General features: G+C 42.5%; 1 protein-coding gene across 1 annotated transcript; it reads left to right on the top strand.

Annotated features, from left to right (window-relative positions):
• Window positions 1-447: 447 nt before the first annotated feature.
• Window positions 448-18,860, top strand: AKR1D1 (aldo-keto reductase family 1, member D1). Its single transcript, XM_017745875.1, has 8 exons — window positions 448-624; window positions 4,983-5,099; window positions 9,530-9,607; window positions 11,940-12,062; window positions 13,797-13,906; window positions 14,387-14,552; window positions 15,315-15,397; window positions 18,696-18,860. Exons 2-8 carry the CDS (start codon window positions 5,088-5,090, stop codon window positions 18,736-18,738), a joined length of 615 nt encoding a protein of 204 aa, XP_017601364.1. The 5' UTR covers window positions 448-624; window positions 4,983-5,087; the 3' UTR covers window positions 18,739-18,860.
• The last annotated feature ends 1,483 nt before the right edge of the window (window positions 18,861-20,343 follow it).

The raw sequence follows: 20,343 nt of genomic DNA, 5'->3' as shown, positions 1-20,343 counted from the left end.
GTCCAAGATATTCAAACAGCCTCTGATCAGCAGGTGGTTGACCAGCTTTGCTCAACCAAAAAGTTATCTTCCACTTGAGTAGGGGATTTTATCAAATGGCTGTTGTAGGAAAGCCTTTACTCTCTAGATAAGAAATACTGAAATTATTTTCATATCAAATGCATTCACTTCTACTTCCTAAGGACGCTAGTACTGTCTCTTTCACAGACACAGTGAGACAATTTTTTGCTTTCCTGTCCTTTCCCAGCCTAATTCCACATGCTCAAGAGTTTTGACGAAAAGTGCACAGCACTTTTTTATTTAGAAGTTGGAACACAGTTATCTGGGGAGATAAGGGATGGTCGCTCAGGATGAATTGCAGCACAAATCTTGCACATATCTCAGGGGCTCTCTAGCACTGAAGATGAGGTAAGCAGAAGGCTGAAATGATTTTCATTCTTTTCCTTCTCCCATCAGACTCCCAAAGGTTCCTGTCTGGAGGCAGTGAAGATTGCCATTGATGCTGGTTACCGCCACATTGATGGTGCCTTTGTCTACTTCAATGAGCATGAAGTGGGACAAGCCATCCGGGAGAAGATTGCTGAGGGGAAGATCAAGCGAGAAGACATATTTTACTGTGGCAAGGTGAGAACCTGCACTCAGATTATTTACATTAAATCCAGGATTTCTGTGAATGGTCTTTCTTAAGAATGCTGGTGGTCAACATCTGGCGTGCTTCCTTCCAGATCCAACATCCTTTATTTTTCTTTCCTAGCATTACCAGAATGCTGCAGATCTTTATGAACACTAGGTTTGCTGTGAGGCACAGGAATCACTGTTGTTCTCTGAATCTCTGAGAGCAGTGGGAACCATGCAACATCCATTCTGCTTAGTATTGTAGGTACCTGCAAGTTAAAACCATGGCTACACTCAGCCTAAAGTGCTGCCTAACCTTTTACTGTGCCACACATTGTGTGGACACACACAGAGCCCCATCTGGACAATGACCCTGCAAATGAGGTTTTTTCTGTTAGAGTAATTCCCTGTACAGGTTTGCCATGAGGTTGCATAATGAAGGGGGTGGGAGCAAGCACGTGCATGCCAGTGTCTGTGTATGGGAGAATAGCAAGTGCTTACATTGGTACTACTGCCAGAAAATTACTCATCAAGCTACACCCTTAGTTACTGTATCACCTGTCATTAAAAAGTTTTAGGATGAGGAATCAACTTACTTGGAGAGAAGATGTCATTACACTTCTGCTCTAGAGCAACGAGGCTGGAATAATGCGTGAGCTACTTTATGCATTCAAGTCTTAACTCTATGAGCTGACTCTCTCCTAAAAGAATGAATTCCCTTGTCCAATGAAAGGTCTGACAAAAGCTGTCACAACTACAATGAATTATCCCAGGTAAAAGAGAGCTCATTGCACATCGCAGAATAAAGACTGATGGTGCCTGTCCAGTTTCTAAGGAAGTTTATAGCCTCAAATAGTCCTTCCTGCAGTGCTTCTTTGAACATATCAGCCTAATATTTTCCCTTTCTCCTTTCCCAAATAAGACGTAATCCACAATTACTCAACAGACTTGCAAATAAACACCAGTGTTCCTAGAGTGAAAGATCCCATGGGATGAGAGGCCTGGCTTACTGTGAGCAATTCAGTTAAGTTCTATGATCTGGGAAAACTAAGCTTCAGATTGGATAGTTTGCAGACCAAGTGGATTTTCAGCAGCTATAGACCAATTTCCAAGTACAGCAATTTCCAGTCTGTAAAATATGCAACTCTTTTCCAAGTTTCCTGCTTGGTTCTACTGATAACAACCTTGCCATTCTGAGAAAAGCCTCACGTTCTCAAATTTTCTGCCTTTATCAGGGGAATTTCTCAGTCTCTCATGTGCCAAATATGTTGATTTGGATGAGTGAATATATTTGGTTTCAATATTTGGTTTTACAGTTTCATTACTGCAAATTATCAGTAATATTGAAATCAAAACCACTGAGTTGTGCCAAAAGGTTAGAACCAGATGTCCTAACAATTTCGAGTATTTCAACTTTCCCAGCTGCTTCCCCTGCACTTTATTTTCCCATATCAACCTTTAGGCTCTGTGAAAGCACCTCTCCTGGTAAAATTTTCAAACTTCCTTTATTTGTTAAGCCCTTCTGTATTCAGTAGTCTGATGTGATCACCAGATGACCTTCCTAGTTGATAGTCACTACTTAAACATTGAGTCATTTGGAAAACCGCAGCTCCTGCAAGTCACAGGTCTGCAACACACAGTACCACAACAGCCAGTGCCTGTGCTCCCAGCCTGCCATGTGTCTGTGAGACGACACACACACGTGTGTTTCTCTTACAGTTGTGTCCTGTTTGTGCTTGACAAAACATCAGCTGCTCAGGGTGATCGTCCATGATAGCATTTCTACAATCTTTAAAAGAGTTCAAAGGCAGAAGTGAAAAATACTCTGCAACCAATTCAATCCATCACAACCTAGGATTTTCACAGGTTTCACTCAAAACTTTCACAGCAGCTCTGAACATCCCAGAAGGAGCATGAATGGATAACCCTTGCCTTATGTATCTCTAGTTTTATGTACCTTACAAACTCAGGTATCTTACAAACTACAGGCAAACCTCAACCCAGTAGATACCTCAGGCATTCATCAATAACCAACTGATATGAACTCTTGCATCTTCCAGGTAGATACAGCAGACCATTCTTGGAAGCAGTAGGCACTACAGAAGTTAGTTCTGTTTTCTGCCTTACTGACATCAGAAGTACTGGAAATTCCCAAGACCCTTCAGTCTCAAGCCCCTGGTGCAGATCTTTCCTTAAGCAAAGATGCTGCAGATGGAAGGCTGATCCATCAGCGGGGACTAAGGAGAGCAGCCCTGCTGAGTGGCAGCGTTGCTGGATCAGTGACCTGGTGTGATCGCACTGCATCTGCCAGTTGAAATCATCAGCACTTGCACTTGGCTCTCGCTGCTGGCTGCCTGATCAGGCAGAGCAGCTCAGCATCCAGAAATTTTAGAGGTTTTATATCAACTGCCAACATCTCACTTGGCTTATACAGCAAGACCTTTCTGGTCTCCTCTTTCATCCCAGGATATTTCTTTCATTAAACTAGAAGTAACATTTCCAGGAAATGTGGTGTCCTAAAATGCCAAAGCCAGCTGGCAGCTTTGACTGCTCAAACATCAACATGGGTTCTACTTAGGTAGATAATACAATAACTTGTACAAATCATGAAAACAGTTATGAAACTCTGAAGTTTCCATGGCATCGATGTCTTGACATAGTACAAATGTTTGCTGTTTTTAAAGGCTGGTTCTTTAGAACCTCTGCAGTTTTTTAAAGGGAAGTATATTTACTGGCAAATACTGAGCTTAATAGTATTGGGCTAGAAAGGGCACTCAGAAAAACTACTTCTAAGCACTATGTCTCATGTTACCAAATTTCTAAAACACAGTAACAAACTGAACATCAAGGGTCTACAAAGTCATTTCCGTACTTAAATACAAGTTAAGATCATTTTGCATGTAAAATGCTTTAAAAAAATACATAGACCAAAGGCTTTCAATAAATCCAGTGGAACAGCTTAAAACTCTTGAGAACACGACCTCGGTCCCTTTACTGTAGTACACCTCAGCCTCTTTCCACTGTTACTGATCATAAACTCTTCACACCTTGCAGGACACAGCTGAGAAGGGCCTAGTATGAATTTCCAGGTGTTTTGGTTTGTCAGCTTAGGGCAGGGTCAGATGTCCTGCTCTCGGTACAACTTAAGGTGTCCTTGCTTTGGGCTGAACTGAGCAGATTGTTTTCCTGGGGAATAACTCTAACTTGGTTTAAAACAAACAAGCAGTTAAAATACCTTAAACTTCAGCCAAGCTATACCCCTTGACACCTATAATCAACATCTTCTCCCACAAATCACAATTCAAGTTTTGTGTCTTTAGAACAAATTCATTCTATGCCTTGGCATACAGTGCCTGTCAGCTTTGGTGGCAGAACTGACTAGACAATGACCATACCAGCAAATAGCAGGTTTTTCCAACCAGCAAAAGTGACAAAAACCTCAACATGACACTTCACATGTTAGTTTTGTAAGTTGAAAAAAAAAAAAAAAGAGAAAAGAAAATAACCCAACTTACTGTGTGCATTCAAATGGCACTTTAAACCTTCTGTTGTGTGTTAATTCTGCTGCTGGTAAAATCGACAAAACTCAATCAGTTTACAAAGAGCTCTTGGTTACTAATTACCATGCTATGGTTTTATTCTTGCAAGAGACGTGCATCAGCAGAGTTCAGTTAGAGATAGTATTGAGCACTCACCAGCTAAGCACACTCCATAGCAATCTCAGGGCACAACCCTGAAAGGAAGCAGTTGGGATTAAAGAGGTACAGAAGACTTTAACTCCTCACGCCTGCATTACAGTGACTAAACACAAACACATCTTCCTGTGAGGACTGGGGAATAAGTGAAAACTTCCCTAGTCAGGCAGTCTCTCAGGCTCCACGACCACAGGAGAAAACCAGAAGATTCTCTTTGTGCTGGGTGCTTGGCTGTTCAATAGCTAACTCACATGATCCGAGCTTCTGCCTTCAAGCATAAAACTGACCACAGATTCCTTGTGGGAACAAAGTTTTTCAGTGAAAGCACATGCTTGGAAAACAAAAGGAATCTAAGTTCATTGAGCAAGAGTTTGCAATATACTCAGCTCAGAAGAACCTCTGTTGTAATAAAAAAATACATAATGGCTTTACTGGGTCAACACTTCATCAGTCCTGGGCAAGAATTCCTGTCTTAGCCTCTGCACCTGGCTCTGACAGAAGGCAAGGTAAGGCCCTCACCTCTGCCTTGCAGGGATGTAGACCATGATGTCTTTGCACTGTGCATAATGAGCCCTGTCAGAAGGACAAGAGGGAGGGAGTGTGTCCTGCAGGGATTCAGCTGGCTCACTCTTCCTCCTGGCACCCAAAAAAAGCCTGTGCTTGCCTCCCCAGCTGTGGAATACCTGCCATCCCCCAGAGCTGGTGCGTCCCACGCTGGAGAAAACCCTGAAGATCCTGCAGCTGGACTACGTGGACCTCTACATTATTGAGCTGCCAATGGCTTTCAAGGTAAAAAGAAAAATTGCTTGGAAAAAGTGCATGAGCTTGGCTTGAACCAAGGTCTCCTTCTAGCGTATTCCTTGCAGCTTCCAGCCTATATTGTCAATAGTATTTTGGGCAGAAAACATATATATTTTGGTATGTATTGCATATATGTATTTCTGTGTGCTACCCACCCAAAGAAAGGCTTACAAGGGGTGTGAGAACAGGCCAGGACAGATGGTGCTTAGAGTCTTTCTGCTGGAAGGACAGGTCTTCCAACAGGGGTTGAGCAGTTCCTACTATGAAAAAATTACCATAGCTGAAGCAGTACATGTGTCTGAATCCTCTCTGAGCCATGAGGAGGGAGTCACTGGAGGTAAGAGGTCATACAAAGCAGCAACAGGCTGGGGGCAAAGCTTGGAGTGGGAGAGGGAAAGGCAAAAAAGTCCCCAGGTTGGTTTCCTTAATCAGTCCCAAATTAAAGCTGCTGGGCAAATCATGGTTATGATCTTAATCTCCATAACTGCAGTGCTCAGCTTCAGTAGATCACAACTGGTGCCAAATATGGGCTGTCCATCTCTCATTCTTAAAAGTTCAAGGCTGATATTCCTTCATACTGCTGGCTGTGGGCAACTTACAGGCAAACTCTTTGAATGCAGGGAGCTCACATCAGAGTTGCATGCCTCCCTCTTGCAAGTCCACATGTGTTCTGCTTTCACAGCTCTTTGTACCTTGCTTTACAATTTTCCTCTACAAGTACATATATAGAGCCAAATGAAATTAGGAGAATGATATTCAAAACATTTAAATGGTTTTGAACTAGAACTAATTAAATCCTTCTAAGAGACAACAGGATCAGGCAATTAGTTGGTTAACTGTTTCTGAACAAGGTTTGAGCTCTAAACTGGCCTCTTCTTGCAAGAAAGATAGTTCTCTGATTATTAAAATAATATTTTGCTGCAGACTCAAAATTACCAGAACTATCAGATAGGAAGCCATTTACCAATGCAGCTATCACATTACACTTGCAACCCTTTTTTTCCCTTGAGGAGGCCATATCCTATTAAGACCTGTATAGGAGTAACCAGACTCTGATATTAAAATTTTATTTATACAGTCACACGTATGGAATCCTTTTGGGTACATTTTTGAAAATTTCCCACCACTAGCAATTTCCTGTTTCCCTCTTCTTGTGTTTGTATTCTTTAGTAGTTCATTCTCCCACATAGTGAAGGTCATTGTCTCACAATATAAAGATATAGACAGCTGGCTTTAAAGTAATGTACATCTGACTCCCTGAGGCTTGTATCAACAATCTTGAGCTGTTAAAGGAGTAGCAGACCTAGACATTCATTCATGTTTCTCATGAGAGGAGAGAAAAAAAGAAGTCAATTTCTGCCTGAAAAATATACACTTTTCTGTGTCAAATAGAACAAGAAAAAACCCCATCCTTTTGCAGTGGTGACAGGTTTCCTTTCTGCGCTCCCTCTCTCACAAATACACCCATCCTGCCTGTGAAGCTTGCCTTTGATGAGGAGTATGCAGGTGTAACTCTAAGAAACTCCTACTCCCCCCTAGTCTGCAAACATTCATGCTTTTCTCCCCAGAAGTCTTCTAGGAAACACAGTCTCTGGTTGGAACCAGCGACGTACTTGAGACAGAACTTACAGTACCACTCTGAAAACAGTAAGAAATATGCCCCTGCAGAGCCCAGCCAGCAATTTGTCAAGGGCTTTTAGGCAGAGCAAGAGGACTATGGCTTCAGAGAGCACCAGTCAGCAAAGTCCCACTGCTTTTCCACAGCTCACGGATGGCCAACACAGGGGGTGAAATTATTCGCTGACCTACCAACATTAGCCTACAACTCCCTGTATTTTTCCCCATGTAGATTCCCCATTCAGGACTTTTGTCCTTCCTGCCTTTAGCCCCCCAGGAGTGGTGCTCAGCCCCTCTACCCTAGCAAGGCAGATGACCAGCAGGAACAGGTCTCCTCTGGGCCACCACGTGCCCTCTGCCTGGGGAGCTCATACCCACCAGCAGGTTTTTTAGGGGACTCTTCTCAGATGACTAATTCATCAGTAAGCATCAGCCTGTGCACTAAATGATCTGCAAATCCATCCCAACTGTGTGATTCTGTGGTATGACAGGAAAGCAGGTATTTTAGTATTACACTGAACAAGTCTCGTCTAAGTATCTTGTCATTTTAAAACAATAACTCCAAACAGACCACTGGCTTCACTATTTGACTTCCTGTTGCCCTTCTGTTTATAGGACAGGTATTCACAGGTTGTTAAAATGGCTTTCTTGAGAAAGCCTGCTTGCCAAAGACCATTTCATGAAAGCAATGGGATGGGCAAATCTGTCTTCCTGCATCTGTGTTGGTAAGAAAATTATTATAATGGGAGCAGGACTTTTCCTCTCAGTGGTTAACAACTGCTGGGTTTTAAACTGGCAAGTAAGCTGTCTGGTATCTTTTGGAGTGCCTCCAGACTTCGAACATGACATGATAAGGTGTGTTCCCTGCATAATGACAGTGACTGTATGGTGTTGACACACTGATTTCAGTGCTCGTGCAGCAGCATGGTAGCAAGCCACCTCACATCCAGTGTAAAGCACAAGGCTATCTCAAAGAGAACTGCAAGAGAAGACATCAGCATTTCTGGGACTGACTGGTATGGTGTAGTTCATGAGAACCCAGAGCTAAAATATGCCACCAGCTTCTGAAAGACCTTCTCAAAGACCCCATAACCACCACCCCGTCACCATCAAAACACTGCCTTTCTCTCAGCGCTTTATCCATCTGCAGGCAGTTCTTCCATTCAAAAATTCCCTTGCATTAAAAGATAGCTTGGTAGAGAAAGTTTTGCCTGGAGACTATCAAGCAGAGACAACTGCACTTTGATACCTTGCACAGTTCTCTGCAGATAGGAGGAAGGATTGACCACTGTAGAAATCCACAGTAGTTCACACCACATCTCAGTCAAGAGAAGTTCGTCTTCAAGCACCATTCATGCTAACTTGGTTCATTTTTTAAAACACAAGTGATAGAAATAGAGGAAAATGGGAGGATGGTAAATTAGTTGATGTAATTGCTGCCTATTGACTACTATAAAAAAGAGTGGAATAGAAATTAATGAATTAGAAGTGGGACAGAGTAAAACAATCCTGAATTCAGACTCATTTCCTGAACTTAAACAAGTCCAACTGCTGTATGTTGAACTTGCAGTCCTTGAAAAATGTGCTGGGGTATCATGGGATGAATGGTTTTTTTCCAAAATACCATGGGGTACTTTTGCAAATAAAGCTTCTCCACCTCACGTTATGATGGCAAACACTTTGCCTTCTAACAGAAAAAAAAAAAAAGTACCCAACAGTCACCTATCTCCATCTAGTTAAGATATTCTTTTTTCCAGGAAGACAGCGCAAGAAAAGCAACAAATCGTCTTTGTGGAATTTGCTGAGGAAAATCAGCACATTTGGAGGAGACAGGCTTATGTCTGTAACTGAGACCTTGGCCTTCTGAAATCCGAGGCTGTGTTTTCCTTAGGCTCACTTTTCCCATTAAATGCCTTGGATTTGAACTCGATTGAATTGGGAGGTGATAGTTACTGATCATATTAGTCACAGCTGCATGTTCCCAAGGAGTTACCACGTCAACATCTTGTACCCAGGCCTTTGAAATGTAGCAGTTTGAAGTCAGATCAAATGTCAAACATCACTGAAGGGTTTCTGTTCAAAAAAAAGAAAAACTAAACCCCAGCAAAACACAAAAGTGAAATTGTGATCAGACACAGGGGAGGGAGATGTTAATGCATTGCCTGCAACAGCAGTGAAATGACCAGCAAATAAGAGAAAGCTGTGCTTGTGAGATATCAGCTCATAAACCATCCCTGAAGTTCTCTACGAAGAGTATAGAGATCGGAAGAACGCGCTTCTAGCATCCAAAGAAAGGTGGATAATGCACTTAAGAGGTTAGCTATGCCCATAGTCCCTTACTGCTAGTAGCTCTTGGACCCTCCAGCTGTTGGGGGAGAGTACCAGCTTAGTCCAGTGCTCAAGTGCCTGGGACACAAGCAGGAGGCAAAGGAAGGGCTAAAAAGAAAAGAGGGAAGAAGTAGAAGAGAATACAGGATGGTACTCTAACCCAGCCCTTTGGAAGGAGATGAGTCTTTTGGATGCCATAACACAAAGGTCAAAAGTTTACTGAAAAACAAGGCCATCCAGGAACTCCTGAGTGTACTCTCATGTGACAGTTCAGGAGTGTATCCAAGGGTGATCTAGCAGAGGAGGATGTGGTAAGGCCAGCATGAATGACCTACTGAACTTAGGGTGTTTCAGAAAACTACTCAGCTTCTTTTTTGTCGTTTACTAGTAGAAACAGAGTCCGTGAAAACATTTTTGCTCTAAGGAGTGAAAAATTTTTCTTTAAAGCACAGAAGTATGGTTTTACTTTTCAGCCTGGAGATGCACTCTACCCAAAAGATGAAAATGGGAAATTTATCTACCATGAGACAGACTTATGTGCCACTTGGGAGGTAAGCACACATCACCCACCCATATATGCTTTAAACCCACAGATACTCATTCTTGTTTTTACTTGTGGTTTTCATAAACGCAACTGAAGCAAATTGCCGGGGGAAATGGATGGAATTCTATTATCTCCATGGATAAATTTTACTTCTGTCCTTAAGCATGTTTCTTTTTTCTATAATTTAATTATTTTTATGACAAAACATTGTTGAAATATCAGACATCCACATCCCTTCTTTCAGAGAGTGCACTCTACATTCACTACTTGAAGCTTTTATCATTAGATTTTTACCAATCCTTCCCCTTTATCAGATCTTTACAGAAAGAGAAAGTTGGAGCCCTAAGAAGAGACTGGATCATCTTAAAAAAAATAAAATCTTTTCACTTGCAGAAAAAAAGAGGTTTTGCCCTAAAGCTCACCATAAAAAAACCCAATCAATCAAGCAAAACACTCTATTTAAAAAAAAAAAAACAAAAAAACCAAAACAAAAAACCAACAAACCAACACCTTCCTCCCTCAAAAAAACCCCAAAAAACAAAGACCAACACCTTACCATCACTTGCCATTAGAACAAGTTCGCTCACTTCTAAATTTACTTATCAGATGGGAACACAAGATTTTTCTGGTAAGAAAACTTGGAGAGAAGTAGCATTTGCCTGAAAGATTGCATCTTATATTTGTTTGTGATGTGCTCCAGTCCTTTAGGCAGATGTCTCATTAACCCTAATGTCACTTGGCTTCAGGATCTTGGGTGAGGCAGAAAGTGTGAGATTAGCAATCTCCTCACATTTCTGCCTCGCAAAGCCATGGACACCTCTTTAGTTCATGGCCAGAGCTCTGCTCAGCTCTCCTTCTGCACCAAGTCTGATGAAATAGCATCACTAATTACACCCAGTTCACACCAAGAGAGATAAGAGGTGCTACTATGTGCTCCACTTCAGCTTGCAATGTCCAGATCTGGATAGTTATGTCCCAATTTAGCTCTACTCGAGGTACAGCAGATAAAGATGAATAGGGTGAAATTCTGAGTGAAATTTGAAGTGGAAGAGAGCCCGGGGTGGGCCTGAACTTTCCCTTGGCAGCTGAGCCATCCAGTTTGGCTCCTGGGGGAAAGGGGGACTTCCACGTTAGCTGTTTATGTTACACTTGACTTTGGCTGATGCAATTCATTCCTCTCTTTTCACAGGATGGTTGCTCAGATATCGAAAGCAATATCTCTCCCAACACTGTTATAGTTTTATCTTTGAGCTGGTATTTAATGTAAAGGGTATTCTACAGCAGGCCTCTCTCTTCATCTAATAAACCAGGAGAAAAATAGGTGGTGGGGAGTGCCTGCAAATAGCAGCATCAATCTAAATTAAAATGGCTCAACTCAATCCAGATAATTTCACTCTCTCAGTGTGGTGCTAGCAGGCAAAAATTAATCCAGATGACTGTATTTGCTGGCTTGTCACTGAGTGATAGAAGGCATATGAGGCCAACTAGAGGTCATCAAACACAAAGTGCCTCTTACCTCCCTACTTTCAGCTCCTGTGAGACAGAAAGAATAACAAAATCTGGAGGGGCATCCAGCTCCATGGTGGGGTCTGCTCTGCCTCAAACAGTCACTGAATTATTTGTGTGCAGAGTTTCTGGCAGCAAATGGGAAGACCATGGGAAAGGACCCCCTTTCCCCTTAACAACCCAGCAGATGAAGCTAATGAAGACCAGGGAACATAATCATATCCAGTATTCATAAGAGTTTCTCAGCTATTCGGATTTGTCTAAAATGCAATATATCTAGAATGCCTCTCTCCCATCCACCTTTTTTTTTTTTCTGCTTTATACTGTATGGATGTTTTTTGTGCAGGTTTTGTGATGTGCCTTGCCAGATATTTAGGGGATTTCACTGGAGAGAGACTTCATACAAAAAACTGTCTTACAATCAAAAGGAGTGAATTGACTTATCAGGAAAGCAATCTGTTTTGTTCACTTTTCATTCTCCAGCTTTGAGGCACTGCTAAAGCAGCATAAAGTAAGCAAAACTCTTTACAAGCGGCTGCCTGGCACTTAAGTATCTATATCTCAGGTTAAATCTTTCTGGTCTTCAGACAAATTCTACCCTCACAGGAGGTATAAAACATTAGGATTTGGTCCGGAAAGCATGTTGACACAGGAATAGAGTTTGGTTTGCCTGGACAACACCAGCCCTCATGCTAACAGAGCTGTTAGTTCTGCTGCAGCAAAGGGCTTTCTGAAGTCTCAATAATGGTCTATCTTCCACCTCTCTCTAAAATGCATGCTCCAAGAAATCAAGCCAACATGTGAGACTCCTCTTCTCTTTGCTTTCTTTGCAGGCTCTGGAGGCATGTAAAGATGCAGGCTTGGCAAAGTCTATTGGAGTATCCAATTTCAACCGCAGGCAACTGGAGATGATCATGAACAAGCCAGGACTTAAGTACAAACCTGTCAGCAACCAGGTATGCCTGCAAGCCAAGGGCAGTGCCTGCCATGGTGCCACTTTGGGGAACACAGAGGCAAACACAGCCTAAGCCACCATGTATGGAAAGGTGATGTGTACTTTGCCACAGATGCCCTCCATACTTCCATTTCCAGCTTGAAAATATTACTCTTCCTATCTGGGCTAAAGATCAATATTTGAAGGCTCTGGAGCAATCACTTTCCTCAATTTCTGCTCCAGGACTATAAAACTGGTGCCTCTGTGCCAAAGCTCCATAACAAGGTTGAATGCTGAGTCAAAGCAGATCTTAGATCTCTGCCTTGTACCTTATTTCAAGTCCAGAAATTCCCAAGAAAACCATTCAGAGCTAACCAGTCCTCAATGAAGCCATGTCTACCTTAGCTGACACCAACCCAACCCTACAGATTCTGAGTCACTCCAGGCTTCTCAAGTGTAAAAGCCATTAGGAGCAACTCCTAAATTTCCTGTACTTGCTCCCTTGTACTTCTCCTCTAAGACATTTGTAAGAGATAGAGAAAACGCTCAATTAATGGAGACCCCGTTGAGTGGCTGGCCCGCGCTAAACAATCCCATGAGGATGACAGGCACATCCGAGTTAAATTACAGCAGCGGGGCTCTGGGAAGGTGACAAGTGGCAGCAACCCATCTGAGTGCCCAGTACCTTTGGCTCTGGCCTTTGGCAGGTCACTGCATTTCCTAGAAATCACTGGGAAGCTCTTCTGACTCATCTGGCACAAACAAATATCCACATTAGCAGTAATAGAGAAGAGGCCAGGGACCAACCAGGACCAACTTCCCACTCCCAGCGAGTGTCTTGGAGGGCTGGACCGGCCATGAGGCAGGGCAAGGAGGCTGGCCACAGCTTTCATTTCTACATTTGGCCTGGAGGGAAGGGCTGCCTGCGAGAATAGGAAATTCCAGCACCCTTCCCTGGTATTAACATGTCCAGCGGGTGCAAAATGCAATTGCTGTTTCTGGCGTGCCCCTAAGACTGCACTGAGCATTGCTGATGCTTCCTGGGGTCGAGGAAAACCAGGCAAAAGATTAAGGCCAGCTTAGGGCAGCTGGCCAGCAAGCTTAGATGTGCCAGATAGCTTCAGACTTGCCAGATAGTAACCACTGCAAACAGCGGTTGCTCTGTCACCTTTTAGACATCCATTTCCCAGAGTCTGAGATCACAGCCAGAAAATCCATGCCTGTGAGGGAGCAGTTTGCAATGTGGGAGAGCAGAGCTCGCAACAAGGTCGTAATCTCACCTTTTGTACATGCCCCCCACCTTTCTAACTGGGACAGTTTATGCCAACACTTCCCTAAAAACAACATCTGATTAGTCACCCTGAATGCAAGAGGCAGAAAAATGGAGAACTGTCCCACATGAGATGGGTTGCCTTCTCAGTCTACTTGTCTAGTGAGCTTCCCTCACCTCCATAACCCCCCACTTATTGCCACCTTTCCACTGAGGGCCAACAAAAGTTCCCTGTAGCCAAATTATAGTTGCAGATGTTAATCTGCTGTCCATCAAAAAAAAAAAAAAAAACAAACCCAAAAAATCAATCACCCAGAAATGTATAATTAGAATAATAACCACAGATTATGTTTTCCTATTCCCTAACTTACACATATCCTTTCCTGAAAGCATCACCTAGTCTGTAGATCTCACAAAATCTGGGATATCTTCTGCTTCTCTATCTTGCCCTGTTGATTAATCCTTCTTTCTACGTTACTCTTGTAGGTAGAATGCCACCCCTACTTCACCCAACCCAAACTCCTAGAATTTTGCAGACAACATGACATTGTTATTGTTGGGTACAGCCCTTTGGGAACCTCAAGGGATGAATCATGGTGAGTCCCCATGTTACTTTCTAATAGGAGGACAATATCCAGGGAAACATAGTTCACCACTCCTGGATCTCTGTGCAAAATACCTCTGCCCCCATTTTTTAAAGTGGTTTTGAACTTCAGTGTCTAAATATTACTGTTGTGAGTATAAACTTTCAACACTCCTGCTGCATGCTGTCATCAAAGAATGCCAGGTGTCTGCATAGGAGGTTGCCTCAGGTCTCCTCTAACAGAAGGCAAGTGTTTGGAACTGGGAATGTGTGAGGCTTAGGTGAGGAAGGAGAAACTAAGTCAACGTTAGGACATCACGTAGGAAGTTGCCTTTGACAACCGCCAACCTAAGAGCCAAAGCTTTTCTCCCATCTTTCACCCTACTTGTCAAAAGGTGCACTGTTCTGACCACAAACTAGTAGATGCCCCTATGTTTTGATATTAAAGATGAGGAGGTTTTTTGTTTTCTTTTTCTTCCCACTTTTCTTCCAGGGTAAATGTTTCCTCCCCTCCTTTACTGAAGGATCCTGTGCTGAATGCCATTGGCAAGAAGTACAACAAGACTGCGGCACAGATTGCTTTGCGTTTCAATGTCCAGCGAGGGGTGGTGGTCATCCCAAAAAGTTTCAATCCACAACGCATCAGAGAGAATTTCCAGGTATATTCATACCCCAGTAGTACATGGATGAATCCACTTACATTGGCTTAGCCCCTAGAGAAGGTAATCTCCCCATTCTTTCTGTAGAAATATGTAGGACTTGACCAATGGCAAACTTTGCTGCATTTGATGCTTTTTGTCCCCACTGCTAAATGGTAACAAGATGTGACAATAATAGAGCAATGCATAGAGAAAATGTTGGTGTCTTTTAACCCTCTGGAGCAGCTAAAGCTCCAGCTGGTGGTGTGTCCCAGAGCACCAGCTGCTGCAGTGAGGAGCACAAGTGAGATGAGGTAACTCAGTAGGTCAGCAGCCCAAGGCTGCAGGAGCTCAGGAATGACTGAATGTTCTGCCCTGTCTTCAGGTATGGGACAGCTGTGCTAGGGCAGGGTTGCTGCATACAAGTGTGACAGAGAGGTTCACAACCACGCCACCAGAAAACACCTGGCTTGACACCACCCACAAATAAGATGAATTTGTTCCTGCATCCTTTGCAGCACTGCTCTCTGCTTTCCCTGGAAATACATTGCTTTCAAAGCTGGTGGCTCAGTATTGCCAAACTACCTTCCCCTTCTTGCAAAAAGGGTGTAGGCAAATGTGACTGGTCTTATTCATGTCCTCGAGACTCCTGCAAATGCAAGTAAGCATGGGTTTGTGGGAGAGATACAGGGAGAAGGAGGGATTGTACTTCTGGAATCTGGAACATATGAAGGTTGATTATGGCAAGAAATGCTAACGCATTCCTAACATCTCCTCCATTAGATCTTTGACTTCTCCCTCACTGAGAAAGAGATGAAAGAAATTGAAGCCCTGAACAAAAATGTTCGTTATGTGGAACTGTTAATGTAAGTACAGGAGAAATCCTAGATCCTCGCAGAGCATTCCTGTCCTTTCAGAGAATTAAAAAAAACCCCAACACTTCCTTTTAATATTAACTTTTGCATAAACAACCTTATTTTAAGGTAAGGCTTAAACATGACAGACTTTTAATGCAGCCTGAATATGCTCCCAAACCTGTTGCAAAAATAAGTGTAAAATTCTTGCCTACAGCTCAGGTTGCCAAAGCCCACCTAGTAGAAAGTGACTATATCTGGCTATTCCATCTCTACTCCATTTCCTTAAACTCTTTCTGCTATGTGGAAATGATGGTCTCAGATACTGATAAAGCATAGCATCATCCCTGTCTAGAAGTGTGGATATTGGAGTTGAAATTCAAATAAAATTGAGTTGTTCCTTCTTCTAAGGAAAACAGGAAGCTTGTTTGACTGCTAGACCACTTCCTAGATATCGCTTCCAAGAGCTAACAAGGCTTGATCTCTTGCTGCTTGTCATCTAAAGCTTACCACCCAATATAGTTCTGCTTCACTGTGTTATCCCAGAAAACTCAGACTGGCCCAACATCCCTTCTTCCAGAGGATGAGGCTGTTTGTTTTTCCTTCAGTTCAAAAGCATCTGTGGTTTATGGCCAAACTTTGTTTTCCCCTTTTCAGGGCACTCAATATGTAGCCAAATGCTAGAGATTAATTTCCATGCCTTTCTCTTTTTACTTTGGATTATCTGTGTCCTGCCAAACTGTAGCATGAAATGAAAAGCATTGGTAACAGCATCAATAGCACTCTAAAATGTTGACCATTGCTCAAAAGATATGGGGAAATGTTGCGAAGAAACAAACAAACCACTTACTGTGCTGCATAATATGATTCAAAATATTCACTAAGTTAAAAGCATCATAATGGAGTTCATCTTTCACATTTAAGCTCAGCCAGGTGCTCTGAAGCTTTAGTTCCTTAAAATTTAAAATAGTCTTCCATCAATTAGCAGTACTTAGTTCGAGAAGACTTCTCACAAATGGCCTAGGAGATTCTTAAGTGTGTTTTGGTATCTGAAACACTTTGGTTTTATATAGCAAAATTGAGTTATAGCAGCATTCAAATTTTAAAAATTATATACACAAAATGTAACCTTGGTGCAAATGCAAGAGCATTTTCCAGAAACAAAGTTAAAGGCTGCAAATGCCCACAGGAGAAGAACTTTCTAAGCCACCAATCTAAAAAACTAATAAATTAAATACTTTGCTTTATTAGACTGAAATTGGTCACAGCAGGCCACCAAGGATAAGGAAAACAGGATGCATAGGATGGACATTGGCAGGTCTAGTTTTCACTGGACTCCAGGTTGGGGAAAAATGTTTAAGTACAGTCTGATCTCAGCTATGAAAAAAACCTTATCAGAAAAGTGATGTTGCCATGTAAGGAGCAGATATATAGATTTATATATATAGATATATATGCCTGCTGTGCGTTACCACACTGAAGTGTCTGGAATTGAGACTGCATCAGACAAATTAGCCTAAACATATTTCTTATTTCATCCAGCAATATATATCTGAAAAAGTCAAACCACGACACAGAAAGACTTTTGGTTAGTCAACTTCATGCAAAACCTTTGACTGCTGGAGTGCAAATGCCAGCAGAAATGGAGAAAATCCAGCTTTTCTCTGATTCTTCCTATTATCAGCTACCATAAGGGTACTGTGTGCAAACCTGTTGTTCTGATGGTATGAGTACAAACAGGATACATACATGCATACAGGATAACACAATCAGTGGAATGAATTAGCAAGTTAAGCATCTGAGAAGAAAATGGAGGTTTTATAGAAATATGAGTACTTCAGGAAATCTTAATCTGAAATTGTTTCTTGTCCTCTTGGAGAAATCTAGAAGCATTGTGCAGGGCAAGTTTTACATTAAGTTATCTTATGCTCCCATTCTTTGCTATGGATGTTTTTCCTTACCAGTTATGCCAAGCTACAGTGACTCCTCCAAGTGAATTATTTTCACTCAAAGGACTCAGACTTTTGAATATGTGAGATCTGATTAGCAAGCATGCTCTACAGATGAAAAGTAGAGATAATGACACTGGCAACTCAGACATTATCACATTATACTGAAGTCAAACAAGCCAAAGTGTTGTGGCTTGTTTTGTTTTTTGGGGTTCTTTTTCAACCAGCTCAATCTGTTAATGTGTAAACACTTGATCTTGGCTGAATATCAGAATGAAATATTTTGACACAACCAATTCAAAATGTTTGATGCCTTCCAGTTAGTTACCTTCAATATTGTGAAATGTGTCCTTTCCAGACTGGAACAACTCACAGCTGGATAAATGCCAGTATTTGTTGTGCTCTGCTGTAAGGCAAGGCAGCCAGCTGCCATGGTGCACCTGAGAATGCTCTTCAGAAATTTTTCGTTTAGCTAATGGAAAGTGTTTGTCAAGCCAGGGCTTGTGATTTAGCACCATCTTCTCAAACAAACAAGAAAACCCACTACAGAAAACAGCTACCTCTCTCTCAAGTCTGCCAATAATGGGCAAGCACAGCGTTATTTTTTCACCTGAAGTTGACCCTTCTTGCCTTTTATCATGATCTTGGATTGTGCATCCTCCCTGAGCATGCAGATTCTAAAACAAAGCCTGAAGCATCTCTACCTTTGTTAGGATGCACCCATGAACATCCCTTTCTCCCCTGGACTGGGTCATCCCAAAGCTTATTTGTATATTCTCAGCCACTGTAGATGCTGGCAGAGCATCTAGGCTGAGCTAGAGGACAGACAGACCTAGTTTAGGTATGGCAGCTGCTTGGGGAAAGCACCATCCCAGACCTGTTCATGCCAGCTCTAAGGGCATAAGACAAAGTAGAACAGTCTGGTGTCTCCACCTCTTCTTCATATATAGCCCTTATTTCTAGGGGTCTTTCTAGACATCTGAACAAAGTCTTCCCCTTCCACAATGCACACATGGTGAAGCCATCCCCCTTTCCTAAAACACTTCTATTCACCTGAGTTAAATAGCGAGAATAGCTGACATCCAGGCTCTTGCTGGTTTTCCCCATCTCTCCTTAAGGTATGCAGCCTGTAGGCCTGAAAAATGCTCCTTCACTGTCCTCTCCTTAAATACATAGGTTTGCTTCCAAGTCTGCAGGTACAGTTATTCAGGGCAGAACAGCTTCTGAATAAGTAGAAGAGCCTTCCATGAAGAGCACATATATATCACAAGGAAGAGGTTTGCTGGGCACAGGACAACTGCAGTGATTTGAAATCCTGCTTCACTCAAGGAGCTCACTTGTCCAATCTGACTTCTCCACAGGTGGCGTGACCATCCAGAGTATCCCTTCAATGATGAATACTGAAAACAAGGTGGGTCTGGACAGCCAGTGCTGTTAGGCTTTGCTGAGAGAGACTCAACATTTGACGCTTTGTCTTCGTGTGAGGCTGTTCAAATCAGCATTAAAAACATGACATTTACTTCTTTTTATCTTGTCAGTCTCTTTTTGCTACTGAAGATCAAATCTATCTAATTAACTGAAATTCTGGTTTTGGCTTAGCAGGCTTTAATGCTGAACACTGAAGGCTCAAGACCAACCACTGATAAAACTGAAGATTTCTCCTAAAAACAGGTTCACTAGTTTAAGCCAAATTGGTTCCACTTAATGGAATATTCTTCACTTAATCTGAAACAAAACATTACACTTCAGTGGGTGTGAGGCAGAATCAGAATCACAGAATGGGTAAAGTTGGAAGAGACCACAGAGGGGTCACGTGGTCCAAACCAGCACCATTTCCTTTTCAGATCGAGTAAGAGAAAGTCAAGAGTGGTGAACTAATTGAATCTGATAGCTATGCACATTTGTTGATATTGACTAGGTTTGTGCACTGCTTCATGCAGTGAAGCCCATTTAACTTTGACCAGAGTGTTCTGCAGCTGCACACGTGAGCTTTATTCCGTAGGTACACCCCAGCTGGCTCCACATGGAACTAATTCAAGCCCTAAAGCGTTACAAGCATGTTCATATTCCCACACACACCACCCTCCCCTCAGCCTAGGACCTCAGTAAAACACAAGACAGTGTATGACACTTTTATTACACTGTACTTGCTATTCAAGGGTGGTGTTACCTAGCATTGCATACACAACCTGGAGCTACAGCTAGGGAGGTCCTCATCTCATGAGATTAAAAATCTCTTAAACTTCTTTCATGCTTCACTAACTGGTATTAACCCAAGAAAATTTCTGTTCACTTAAAAATTCTTATAAACATGAAGGCAGAAGCACGTACACTGGAGTAAGGAAGACTGACTCCTTCAGCACGAATTTCTTTTTCAGACCACAAGTTTGCAGCCTATAGGTGCATCTGCCCATACCCACATCTGCAGAAGGCTATTTTGCCTTCCTCCTGAGCCCAAGCACCCCAGTTTCCTGCCACAGAAGGGGTATCAGAGAAGAAACTAAACCATGCACAGAGAGAGAGAGAGTACTTCGTGTACTAGAACGTGTGTACGTTGGAAAATGTGTCATACATAAGCTTCAGTCTATAGCATCTGCTTTTATTTATTACCACTGCTATTTATTATCCCTGGAGTGACTGGAACAGGAAAATGCCAGAGCATACAGTTCACGGAAACTCTTCTGTATGGTCATGGTGTGCTCCTCAGAGCTGAGACAAAGAGGGACAGGGATGACTACTTCACAGGAGGAGCAGGGAAGGCTCCCAATAGAGTCAAGTGCAAATGCATCCCAGCATGAGCTCAGTAGACACCACTGGAGAAGTCAGGCCCCTTCATCAGGGCTGGCCTTCATGTAGCATTTATAAATCCATTCATAAAGCCATGCCAGCAAAGGAGAATTCTGTTTCCTGGAGGTTACCCAAGGGCAATTCCCATTTTATTCCGCTACCCACTTAGACCAGAGGGGGAAATAACAAACAAAAGAGGGGGGGATGCGCCTTCTTTCTCCT

This window comes from Corvus brachyrhynchos, unplaced genomic scaffold, assembly GCF_000691975.1.
Source record: "Corvus brachyrhynchos isolate BGI_N302 unplaced genomic scaffold, ASM69197v1 scaffold209, whole genome shotgun sequence".
NCBI lineage: Eukaryota > Metazoa > Chordata > Aves > Passeriformes > Corvidae > Corvus > Corvus brachyrhynchos.
This window is presented reverse-complemented; position numbering and strand designations above follow the sequence as displayed.

Excerpts from the sequence above, each read along its gene's own strand:
- AKR1D1 (XM_017745875.1), top strand. Across the intron at positions 9,608-11,939 it reads ACTTATGTGCCACTTGGGAG|GCTCTGGAGGCATGTAAAGA; the intron begins GTAAGCACACAT and ends CTTTCTTTGCAG. Across the intron at positions 14,553-15,314 it reads GCATCAGAGAGAATTTCCAG|ATCTTTGACTTCTCCCTCAC; the intron begins GTATATTCATAC and ends CTCCTCCATTAG.